This window comes from Coturnix japonica, unplaced genomic scaffold (assembly GCF_001577835.2).
Source record: "Coturnix japonica isolate 7356 unplaced genomic scaffold, Coturnix japonica 2.1 chrUnrandom620, whole genome shotgun sequence".
In the NCBI taxonomy this organism is placed as follows: Eukaryota; Metazoa; Chordata; class Aves; order Galliformes; family Phasianidae; genus Coturnix; species Coturnix japonica.
Window position 1 is genome coordinate 2,818 of NW_015439993.1, and position 13,061 is coordinate 15,878.

Here is a 13,061-nt window from a genome sequence, read left to right on the forward strand (position 1 = left end):
GGCCCCTTTAAATTGGGGGGGGTCCCATTAAATTGGGTTGGGTCCCTTTAATTGGGGGGGGTCCCATTAAATTGGGTTGTGTCCCTTTAAATTGGGGGGGGTCCCATTAAATTGGGTTGTGTCCCTTTAAATTGGGGGGGTCCCATTAAATTGGGTTGTGTCCCTTTAAATTGGGGGGGTCTCTGTGCCCCCCCCCCTCACCAACGCATCGAGCCGGGCCCCGAAACCGCTCCCGACGGGGTCGAACTCAAACGCGCATGCGCCGGCGGGAGGGGGAGCAGCCAGTAACCATAGAGTCGCGAAGAGCGGCGGGATCACCTGGAGGACCTCGGGGGAGGGGGAGGGGAGGGGGTTAGTGACGTCATGATGACGTCATCACGGTTAGATAGTTATTTGGGGGGGGGGAGAGACCCCTCACTTACGTGCAGCGCTCCGGGGGGGGCCATAGAGTGGGGAGGGGGAGGGGCTTAAAGGGGCGGGATAGAGCGCCCACCCGGAAGCGGAAGTGTGAGAGACGTTAAGAGCGCCCCCACGCGGCGAGGAGGACAAGGAGACGCAGCCAATCAGAACGAAGGGGCGGGGTTTAATAGAAAAGGGGCGTGGCTTAATAAACAGACATGGATTAACAGGAAGTGGGCGTGGCCTAATAGAAAAGGGGCGTGGTTTAATAGAAAAGGGGGCGTGGTTTAATAGAAAAAGGGGCGTGGTTTAATGGAACGTGAGATTTGATTCGCTACTAGAGGGGGCGTGTCCGTATGTAAATAAGGGGGCGTGGCTTAACGATGGTCTTTAAGCCCCGCCCCCCCATCCCGGTATATAAAGGCAGCGGCGCCGCGTGCAGCGCAGTTCCAGCTCGTAGTGGGCGCCGGGGGGGGGCTCCGAATCCACTTCAGGACCCCCCAATAGCCCCCAATGGGGGACCCAGAGGCGGGGGGGGCGCCACGAGGGGGCAGACAGCGAGGCCTATGGGGGATGGGGGTGTTAGGGGTAATATAGGGGCTGGGAGACCCCTCAGTGTCCTTAATGTCCCCCCACCCACCCCCATAGACCCCCAGGTTCTTAGTCCCCCCCCCACCCCATAGACCCCCCTCCTGTGTCCTCTATACCCCCCATAGACCCCTATGTGTCTTTAATGCCCCCCAAATGACCCCTATGTGTCCTCTATACCCCCCATAGACCCCTATGTGTTCTCTTAACCCCCTCATGACCTCTATGTGTCCTCTATACCCCCCATAGGACCCTTATGTGTCTCTATACCCCCCCATAGACCCCTATGTGTCCTCTATACCCCCCCATAGACCCCTATGTGTCCTCTATACCCCCCCCATAGACCCCTATGTGTCCTCTATACCCCCCCATAGACCTCTATGTGTTCTCTATACCCCCCCATAGACCCCTATGTGTCCTCTATACCCCCCCCATAGACCCTATGTGTCCTCTATACCCCCCCATAGACCCCTATGTGTTCTCTATACCCCCATAGACCCCTATGTGTTCTCTATACCCCCCCATAGAGACCTCTATGAGTCCTCTATACCCCCATAGACCCCTATGTGTCCTCTATACCCCCCATAGACCCCTATGTGTCCTCTATACCCCCCATAGACCCCTATGTGTCCTCTATACCCCCCCATAGACCCCTATGTGTTCTCTATACCCCCCCATAGACCTCTATGTGTCCTCTATACCCCCCATAGAACCTCTACGTGTCCTCTATACCCCCATAGACCCCTATGTGTCCTCTATACCCCCCATAGACCCCTATGTGTCTCTATACCCCCCATAGACCTCTATGTGTCCTCTTACCCCCCATAGACCCCTATGTGTCCTCTATACCCCCCCATAGACCCCTATGTGTCCTCTATACCCCCCCATTAGACCCCTATGTGTCCTCTATACCCTCCCCATAGACCCTAGGTCCTCTATCCCCCCATAGACCCCTATGTGTCCTCTATACCCCCCCATAGACCCCTATGTGTCTCTCTATACCCCCATAGACCCCTATTGTCCTCTATACCCCCCCCATAGACCCCTATGTGTCCTCAGTGCCCCCCCCCATAGACCCCCCCATAGACCCCTCTGTGTCTTCAACGCCCCCATAGACCCCCAACTCTCCCATTCCCCCCCATCCCCCCATAGACCCCCAATCCGCCCCCATAGACCCTCATTCCCCCATCCCCCCCATAGACCCTCATTCCCCCCATCCCTACCATAGACCCTCAATCCCCCCCTATCCCGCCCCCATAGGCCCCCATTCCCCCTCCATCCTCCCATAGACCCTCAATCCCCCCCATAGACCCCAATCCCCCCCATACCCCCCCATAAGACCTCAAATTCCCCCCATAGACCCCAATCCCCCCATAGACCCTCAATCCCCCCCCAACTCCCCCTCCATGACCCATAGACCCCCCATCCCCCCCCATTGATGTTTCCACCCCACCCCCAATATCTTACCGTGCCCCCCACCATATCCACAGTGCATCGAGGCAATGGGGCTCCAGCAACGCTATGGGGTCCTCAGCCCCCCCGGCAGCACAGAAAAGACCCCCCGGGCAGCCCTGCAGCCAGCAATGCCTGGAAAAGGGGGGGGGGGCTTATGGGTCCCATAGTGACCCATTGTGGGAAGGGGGGGTCACTTTGGGTCTATGGAGGCAATGGGGGGGGGTTCTTAATGGGTATGGGGGGGATATAATGGGGTCCCTATAGGGACAGGGGGCTTATGGGGTCCCATAGTGATCTATTGGGAGGGGGGGGTCACTTTGGGTCTATGGAGGCAATGGGGGGGGTTCTTAATGGGTATGGGGGGATATAAGGGGTCCCTATAGGGACTGGGGGTTATGGGGTCCCATAGTGACCCATTGTGGGGGGGGGGGTCACTTTGGGTCCATGGAGGCAATGGGGGGGGGTTCTTAATGGGTATGGGGGTTATAGGGGCTATAAGGGGGTCCAAGGGGGGTCCCTATAGGGACAGGGGGCTTATGGGTCCATAGTGACGCATGTGGGGGGGGGGCTCACTTGGGGTCCATAGAGGCTATAGGAATGGTAATGGGGGGGTCTTAATGGGTATGGGGGGGATATAGGGGTATAAGGGGGTCCCTATAGGGACTGGGTCCCCATAGTGACCAATTGGGGTCACTTTGGGTCCATGGAGGCAATGGGGGGGGGTTCTTAATGGGTATGGAGGGGATATAGGGGGTATAAGGGGATCTAAGGGGGGTCCCTATAGGGACAGGGGGTTATGGGGTCCCATATGGTCTCATAGTGATCCATGGTGGGTGGAGGGGGGTCACTTTGGGTCTTGGAAGCAATGGGGGGGGGTCTCATTAGGTATAGGGGGCTATAGGGGTATAGGGGGTCCCTATAGGGACTGGGGGGTTATGGGGTCCCATAGTGCCCCACTGAGAAGGGGGGGGCTCATTTGGGGTCCATAGAGGCTATAGGAATGGTAATGGGGGGGGGTCTTATGGGTATGGGGGGGATATAAGGGGTATAAGGGGGTCTTTATAGGGACTGGGGGGTTATGGGGTCCCATAGTGACCCATTGTGGGGGGGGGGGTCACTTTGGGTCCATGGAGGCCAATGGGGGGGGGGTTCTTATGGGTATGGGGGGGATATAGGGGGTATAAGGGGATCTAAGGGGGGTCCCTATAGGGACTGGGGGCTTATGGGGTCCCATAGTGACCCATTGTGGGGGGGGGGGGTCCTTTGGGTCTATGGAGGCAATGGGGGGGGGTCTCATTGAGTATAAGGGGGTTATAGGGTCCCTATAGGGACTGGGGTCCCCATAGTGACCAATTGGGATCACTTTGGGTCCATGGAGGCAATGGGGGGGGGTTTTCTTAATGGGTATGGAGGGATATAGGGGGTATAAAGGGGTCCCTATAGGGAACTGGGGGGTTATGGGGTCCCATAGTGATCTATTGGTGGGGGGGCTCATTTGGGGTTCATAGAGGCAATAGGAATGGTAATGGGGGGGGTCTTAATGGGTATGGGGGGTTATAGGGGTATAAGGGGGTCCCTATAGGGACTGGGGTCCCATAGTGATCAATGGGGGTCACTTTGGGTCCATGGAGGCAATGGGGGGGGGTTCTTAATGGGTATGGAGGGGATATAGGGGATATAATGGGGTCCCTATGGGGAATGGGGGGTTATGGGGTCCCATAGTGCCCCATTGGGGGGGGTCCCCACCTTCCGTAGCTGGTGGGCGGGCCAAGGCCGGTGGGCGGAGCCAACAAGATGGCGCCATTTCCCAGGGCCAGGATTGGTGGGATGAGCTCCAGGACCCGCCTCAGGGGGCGGGGCCCGCTCCAAGCCACGCCCACCACCCCCACCGGAAGTCGGGTCACCACGGCCCGCCCCAGGGCACTTCTGCGGGAAAACAAACAAGATAAGCCACGCCACAAACGCTTGGCACGCCCACATCGCATTTAGCCCCGCCCCCGTCAGACCACGCCCATCCATTCATTGGCTCCGCCCCTTCCCTAAGCCCCGCCCCCATTCAGTCACTGGCTCTTTCACCGAGGCCCCGCCCCCATTCATTCATTGGCTCCACCCCCTTCCCTAATCCCCGCCCCCATTCATTCATTGGCTCCAGCCCCTTTCCTAAGCCCCGCCCCCATTCATTCATTGGCTCCTTCCCCGAAGCTCCGCCCCATTCATTCATTGGCTCCAACCCCTTCCCTAAGCCCCGCCCCCTTTCACTGGCTCCACCCCCTCCCCCGAAGCCCCGCCTACATTCATATCATTGGCTCATCCCCCGAAGCCCCGCCCCCACTCATTCATTGCCTCCTGCTCTCCCAAGCCCCGCCCCCTTTCACTGGCCACACCCCTTCCCATAAGCCCCGCCCCCATTCATTCATTGGCTCCACCCACTCCCTTAGCCCCGCCCCCACCCCCTTAGCCCGCCCTTCCCCCCCCCCCCACATCCAATCACACACCAGCCCCGCCCCCCCCGCCCCACTCCCTCCCCCTCTCCCATTGGTCCCCGCCACCTTGACGGCTCCTGCCCCCATCTCCACACGCCCCGCCCACCGCCGTAGCTCCGCCCCCATCCTGCTGTTGGCTCCGCCCCCAGCTCCGAAGCTCCGCCCCTCAGCACCCGAGCACGGAGCCGCCCCGGGAGCGCGGCCCACCTATGGGGGGGGGGGTGTTAAAATGAGGGGGGGGGCAACACATTGACCCCCCCATTGACCCCCCAGTGTCCCAATGACCCCCCAGTGCCCTCTATTGCCCCAATGAACCCCCACTACCCCCCATTGCCCCCCATTCATAACCCCATTGCCCCCATTCACTGCCCCCCCCCCATTGCCCCTCATTGCCCCCCCCATTGCCCCCCCCCTCATTGCCCCCCCATTGGACCCATTCAGTGCCCCCCCCATTGCCCCCCATTACCCCTTATTGCCCCAATGACTCCCCATTGCCCCCATTCATTGCCCCCCCCTCATTGCCCCCCCATTGACCCCCATTCATTGCCCCCCCCATTGACCCCATTGCCCCCATTTCATTGCCCCCATTGGCCCCTATTCACTGCCCCCCCCTCATTGCCCCCCATTGCCTCCCATTCATTGCCCCCCCCATTGCCCCCCATTGCCCTCTATTGCCCCATTGCCCCCCCCATTGTCCCCATTCATTGCCCCCCCCCCCCATTGGACCCCATTGCCCTCATTGCCCCCCATTCATTGCCCCCCCCCCCTCATTACCCCCCATTGGCCTCCATTCACTGCCCCCCCATTGCCCCCCATTAATGCCCCCCCCCCAATTCTCACCCCCCACTGCACTCCGTGCTTTCCCAATGGCAGCAGCGACATCTTTGGGGTCCGCAATGGCAGCTGGGGGGTCACTGGGGGGGGGGGGGGGTTGTTTTAAAGGGGGGGGGGTCCCCCATTGATTTTTGGGGGGGGGGTCCCCATAATTTCTCTTTAATGGGGGGGGGTCCAGGTTTGAAAGGGGGGGGGGGGGGCACGTTGGGTGGGGGTTCATGTTTGGGGGGGGGTTCCAGGTTTAAAGGGGGTCCAAGGTCTGGGGGGGGTCCCAGGTTTGAAGAGGGGAGGGGGCAGGTTTAAGGGGGGGTAGGTTTAATAGGGGGGTTCCAGGTTTAAGGGGGGGTCTCAGGTTTAAGCGGGGGGTCCCATGTTTGGGGGGGGCCCAGGTTTGAATTGAGGGTCTCGGGTTTAAGGGGGGGGTCTCAGGTTTAAGGGGGGGTCCCAGTTTGAGGGGGGGTCCCATGTTTGGAGGGGGGTCCCAGGTTTAAGGGGGGGTCCCAGGTTTGAGGGGGGGTCTCAGGTTTAATGGAGGGTCCCATGATGGGGGGGGTCTCAGGTTTAAGGGGGGGTCCCATGATGGGGGGGGGTCTCAGGTTTAAGGGGGGGTCCCATGTTTGGGGTGGGGGGCCCAGGTTTGATTGAGGGTCTCGGGTTTAAGGGGGGGGTCTCAGGTTTGAGGGGGGGTCCCATGTTTGATGGAGGGGTCCCAGTTTGAGGGGGGGTCCCAGGTTTAAAGGGGGGGGGGTCCCAGGTTTAAGGGAAGGGTCTCAGGTTTAAGGGGGGGTCTCAGGTTTAAGGGGGGGGTCCATGTTTGGGGGGGGTCCCAGGTTTGGGGGGGTCCCATGTTTTGGGGGGGGGGGTCCAGGTTTGATTGAGGGTCTGCGGTTTAAGGGGGGGGTTCTCAGGTTTGAGGGGGGTCCCAGGTTTGAAAGGGGGGTCCCATGTTTGGGGGGGGTCCCAGGTTTGATTGGGGGTGGTCCCAGGTTAAAAGGGGGAGGGTCCCATGTTTGGGGGGGTCCCAGTTTGAGGGGGGCATCACAGGTTTAATGGGGGGGTCCGAGGTTTAAAGGGGGGTCCCAGGTTTGAGGGGGGTCTCAGGTTTAAGGGGGAGGGTCCCAGATTTAAGGGGGGTTCCATGTTTGGGGGGGTCCCAGTTTGAGGGGGGGTCCCATTGTTTGGGGGGGTCCCATGTTTGGAGGGGGGTCCCAGGTCTGGGGGGGGTCTCGGGTTTAAGGGGGGGGTCTCAGGTTTGAGGGGGGTCCCATGTTTGATGGGGGGGTCCCAGTTTGAGGGGGGGTCCCAGGTTTAAGGGAGGGTCTCAGGATTGAGTGGGGTCCCAGGTTTAGGGGGGGGTCCGAGGTTTAAAGGGGGGGTCCCAGGTTTGAGGGGGCGTCTCAGGTTTAAGGGGGGGTCCCAGATTTAAGGGGGGTCCCATGTTTGGGGGGGGTCCCATGTTTGGAGGGGGTCCCACGTCTGGGGGGGTCCCAGGTTTGAGGGGGGGGGCAGGTTTAAGGGGGGGGTCTCAGGTTTGATGGGGGGGTCTCAGGTTTAAGCGAGGGTCCCATGATGGGGGGGGGGTCCCGGGTTTAGGGGGGGTCCCAGGTTTTAAAGGGGGGGTCCCAGATTTAAGGGGGGGGGTCCCATGTTTGGGGGGGGTCCCAGGTTTAAAGGGGGGTCCCAGGTTTAAGGGGGGGTCTCAGGATTGAGTGAGGTCCCAGGTTTAATGGGGGGGTCCATGTTTGGGTTCCACCTCCTTTATGGGGGGGGTTTATTTGGGGGGGGGGTCCATTACCTGAGCTCTTCATGTAGGACCATCTCGAGGGGGGGCTCCTGCTCCTCCCCTCCATCTTGGGGGGGCTCCAGGGGGGCGAGTGAATTCCATCACTGCCTTTAGAATGGGGGGGGTTAGGGTCTGTGCCCCCCCCCCCAATCCCAATCCTCAATCCAATCGAGACCCCAATCCCATTTTAGCCCCCCCCTTATTTCCCCCCCACCCCCATATCTGACCCCCATCTGACCCCACCACCCCCATATCTCCTCCCCCATGTGACCCCCCCACCCCCATATCTCCCCCATGTCTGCCCCCCTCACAACCCCACATCTGCCCCATATCTGCCCCCCCACCCCATATCTCCCCCCATATCTGCCCCCCCCCACACCCCATATATCTTGCCCCCCATATCTCCCTCCCCCCACCCCCTATATCTGCACCCCCTATATCTGCAATGCACCCCCTATATCTGCACCCCCTATATCTGCCCCCATACCCTTCGTATTTGCCACCCCCACACCCCACATCTGCCCCATATCTGCCCCCACATCCCCCATATCTTGCCCCCCCATATCTTCCTCCCCCCATCCCCTATATCTGCCCCCCCATCTGCCCCCCCACACCCCTCATATCTGCCCCCCTATCTCCCCACCTACCCCTTATATCTGCTCCCCCCATATCTGCCTCCCCCCACCCCTTAATATCTCCCTCCCACCCCATATCTCCCCCCATCTGCCCCCCATATCTTCTCCCTCATCCCCATATCTGCCCCCCCCACCCCCCCATATCTGCCCCCAATCCCCATATTCTGCCCCCAGCCCCTCATATCTGCCCCTCCCCCATATCTGTCCCCCAATATCTCCCCCCTACCCCCATATTTGCCCCACATCCCCCATATCTCCCCCCCAATCTGACCCCCCACCCCCCATATCTGCCCCCCGCCCCCCATATTCTCCCCCCTACCCCCCATATCTTGCCCCCCCAGCACCCCCACATCTGCCGCCATAATCTGTCCCCCTCCCCCATAATCTCCCCCCTCACCCCATATCTGCCCCCCCACACCCGCACCCCCATATCTGCCCCCAGCCCCATATCTCCCCCATCTGACCCCCACCCCCACTCTCCCCCCTATATCCCCCCCCCACCCCACATCTGCCCGTATCTGCCCCCCACCCCCATATCTCCCCCCATATCTGCCCCAAATCCCCCATATTCTCCCCCCTTCATCTGACCCCCCCCACACCCCCGTATCTGCCCCCACACCCCCCATATCTCCCCCATATCTGGACCCCCCCCACCCCCATATCTTCCCCCCAATAACCCCCCTTCCGTCCCCCATATCTGCCCCATATCTGCCCTCCCTCCCGCATATCTGCCCCCATTATTGCCCCCCCCCTATCCCCCATATCTAACCCCACATATCTAGCCCCCCCATATCTGGCCCCTATCGCCCCATATCATGCAGCCCCATATCTGCCCCCCCCACATCTTGCCCATATCTTGCCCCCCTCCCCCCAATCTGCCCCCATCCCCTCATAATCTGCCCCCTATATCTGCCCCACACCCCATAATTCTGCCCCCTATTCCTCCATATCTGCCTCCCCCCCCCCACCCACATCTGCCGCCATATTCTGGCCCCCCCCAATATCGTGCTTCCCCCACCCTCCATACCTCCCCCACGCATCTGACCCCCCATATCTCCCCCCATATTTTCCCCCCCATATCTGCCCCCCCCCATATCTGCCCCCTCCCATATCTGCCCCCCCCCCATATTTCCCCCCCCATATCTGCCCGCACGCCCCCATATCTTCCCCCCCCATAATCTGCCCGCTCCCCATATATTTCCCGCCCCCATAATCTGCCCCCCCCCATATCTGCCCCGCCCATCCTTTCCCCCCCATGATCTGCCGCCCCCCTATCTGCCGCCCCCCATATCTGCCCCCCGCCCATATTTCCCCCCCATATCTGCCCCCCCCCATAATCTCCCCCCATCTGCCCCCCCATATTTCCCCCCCGCATATCTGCCCCCCACCCCCCATATTTCCCCCCATATCTGCCCCCCCCATATTTCCCCCCATATATTCCCCCCCCCATATTTCTCCACCCATATTTGCCCCCTCCATATCTGCCCCCACCCCCCATATTCTCCCCATATTTCTCCCCATTTCCCCCCCCATATTTCTCCACCCATATCTTGCCCCCCCCCATATCTGCCCCACCCCCCATATTTCCCCCCCATATCTGCCCCCCCCCATATTTCCCCCCCCATAATTTCCGCCCCATAATCTCCCCCCGCCATATTGCTGCCCCGCCCACCCCCACATCCCCCCCATATCTTCCCCTCATATCTGCCCACACCCCCCATATCCCCCCCACCCATCTGACCCCCCCCCCCATATCCCCCCCACCTCGGCTCCATCCTCTCCCCCCCCCCGCATCCCCCACGGGGTTCCAACAGGTTCAGGGGCGTTCCAGGCCAAACCAGCTCCACGGGCAGCCTGTGGGGAGAGTCACAAGGTCAGGCACAAGGTCAGGGTCACAGGCAGCAGGTTCAAGGTCAGGGGTCAAGTCATGGTAGGTCCACTTAGGGTCAGGGTCAGAGGTTACAAGGTCAGGGGTCACAAGGTCAGGGGTCACAAGGTCAGGGGTCAGGGGTCACAAGGTCAGGGGTCACAAGGTCAGGGGTCAGGGGTCACAAGGTCAGGAGTCACAAGATCATGGGATCATAGGTCACAAGGTCAGGGGTCACAAGGTCATGGGTCACAAGGTCAGGGGTCGGGGTCACAAGGTCAGAGGTCACGAGGTCAGAGGTCACAAGGTCAGAGATCATAAGGTCAGGGGTCAGGGTCATAAGGTCAGGAGTCACAAGGTCAGGGGTCAGGGGTCACAAGGTCAGGGGTCACAAGGTCAGGAGTCACAAGGTCAGGAGTCACAAGGTCAGGGGTCAGGGGTCAGAAGGTCAGGGGTCACAAGGTCAGGGGTTAGGGGTCACAAGGTCAGGAGTCACAAGATCATGGGATCATAGGTCACAAGGTCAGGGGTCACAAGGTCAGGGGTCACAAGGTCAGGGGTCACAAGGTCAGGGGTCACAAGGTCAGGGGTGAGGGGTCAGAGGTTACAAGGTCAGGGATCATAGATCACAAGGTCAGGGGTCATAAGGTCAGTGCGCAGGGGTCACAAGGTCAAGGGGTCACAGGTCACAAGGTCAGGGGTCACGAGGTCAGGGGTCAGGGGTCACAAGATCAGGGGTCAGGGGTCACAAGGTCAGGGGTCACAAGGTCAGGGGTCAGGGTCAGAAGGACAGGGGTCACAAGGTCAGGGGTCAGAGGTTACAAGGTCAGGGGTCATAAGGTCAGTGCCCAGGGGTCACAAGGTCAAGGGGTCAGAGGTCATAAGGTCAGAGATTACAAGGTCAGGGGTCACAGGTCACAAGATCAGGGGTCACAAGGTCATGGGTCAGAGGTCACGAGGTCAAGGGATTAGGGTTAGGGGTCATGGGGGCAGAAGGGAACAAGAGAGGATGGGGTTAAAGGTTAAAGGGTCAGGGGTCACGGGGTCAGGAGGTGGGGTCAAGGGTCACAGGGTCAGAGTTCACAAGGTCAGGGGCCAGGATGTGGGGTCAAGGGTCATGGGGTCAGAGGTCATGGGGTAAAGAAACAGGGTCAGGGGTCAGGGTATGAGGTCAGAGGTCATGGGGTCAAGATGTGGGGTCAGGGGTCACGGGGTCAGAGTTCATGGGGTCAGGATTTGGGGTCAGGGGTCAAAGGTCACGGGGTTAAGGGAACAGGGTCAAAGGTCACGGGGTCAGCATCTGGTGTCAAGGGTCACGGGGTCAAGATGCGGGGTCAAGGGGTCACGGGGTCAGAGTTCATAGGGTCAGGATATGGGGTCAGGGGTCAAAGGTCATGGGGTAAGGAAACAGGCAGGGGTCATGGGGTCAGGATGTGGGGTCAAGGGGTCACGGGGTCAGAGGTCACAAGGGGGAGGTCAAAGGTCACCTTTCGGCCACGCTCAGTGCCTGGCCGCCATCTTGGCCCCACACGGAGGCGGCTGCGACGTGGGGCAGCTGGGAGCTGAGGGACACGGCGTCAGTGGGGCAGCGGATGGGGAGCAGAACCAATAGGGGACCCATAACCTACAATGGGGCAGGGGATCCTATAGGGCCGGACCCATAGCGCCACGGCCACATAGGAATCCCATAGCCCTATAGGAACAACACCCTGCCCCATAGACACAGCGTCAGTGGGGCAGCGGATGGGGAGCAGAACCAATAGGGGACCCATAACCTGGTGTGGGACACACGACCCTATAGACCTATAGGAACAACACCCTGCCCCATAGCCATATAGGAATCCCGCAGCCCTATAGGGCCTGCCCCATAGCACTACAGCCCTATAGGAATCCCACAGCCTTATAGGGCCTGCCCCATAGCACCACAACCCTATAGGAACAACACCCTGCCCCATAGCCATATAGGAATCCCACAGCCCTATAGGAACAACACCCTGCCCCACAGCCCTATAGGAATCCCACAGCCCTATAGGAACTGCCCCACAGCCCCAAAGGACCTGCCCCATAGCCCTATAGGAACAACCCCCTGCCCCATAGACACAGCGTCAGTGGGGCAGCGGATGGGGAGCAGAACCAATAGGGGACCCATAACCTGATGTGGGGCAGGGGATCCTATAGGGCCTGACCCATAGCGCCACGGCCCTATAGGAACAACCCCCTGCCCCACAGCCCTATAGGACCTGCCCCATAGCCATATAGGAACAACCCCCCTGCCCTATAGCCATATAGGAACCCCCCCACAGCCCCATAGACACAGCGTAAGTGGGGCAGCGGATGGGGAGCAGAACCAATAGGGGACCCATAACCTGATGTGGGGCAGGGGATCCTATAGGGCCTGACCCATAGCGCCACGGCCACATAGGAATCACACAGCCCCATAGGAATCCCACAGCCCCATAGCCCTATAGGAATCACACAGCCCCATAGCCCTATAGGAATCACACAGCCCCATAGCCCTATAGGAATCACACAGCCCCATAGGAATCACACAGCCCCATAGCCCTATAGGAACAACCCCCTGCCCCATAGACACGGCGTCAGTGGGGCAGCGAATGGGGAGCAGAACCAATAGGGGACCCATAACCTGATATGGGGCAGGGGATCCTATAGGGCCTGACCCATAGCGCCACAGCCATATAGGAATCACACAGCCCCATAGCCCTATAGGAACAACCCCCTGCCCCACAACCCTATAGGAATCCCACAACCCCATAGGAATCCCACAACCCTATAGCCCTATAGGAACAACACCACACAGCCCTATAGGAACTGCCCCACAGCCCTATAGGAATAACACCCCCTGACCCACAACCCTATAGGAACTGCCCCACAGCCCTATAGGAACCACCCCCCTGCCCCATAGACCTATAGGAATCCCACAACCCTATAGGGCCTGCCCCATAGCACCACAGCCCTATAGGAACAACCCCCTGCCCCATAGCCCTAAAGGACCCCCC

General features: G+C 60.1%; 1 protein-coding gene across 1 annotated transcript; it reads right to left on the reverse strand.

Annotated features, from left to right (window-relative positions):
* Positions 1 to 2,459: 2,459 nt before the first annotated feature.
* On the reverse strand, positions 2,460 to 7,685 carry LOC107307486 (myosin heavy chain IB-like). Its single transcript, XM_032441832.1, has 5 exons — positions 7,555 to 7,685; positions 5,766 to 5,839; positions 4,992 to 5,133; positions 4,189 to 4,369; positions 2,460 to 2,574 (listed from the first exon to the last, which is right to left on the reverse strand). The coding sequence occupies exons 1-5, from the start codon at positions 7,575 to 7,577 to the stop codon at positions 2,518 to 2,520; spliced, it is 477 nt and encodes a 158-aa protein (XP_032297723.1). The 5' UTR covers positions 7,578 to 7,685; the 3' UTR covers positions 2,460 to 2,517.
* Between the last annotated feature and the right edge of the window lie 5,376 nt (positions 7,686 to 13,061).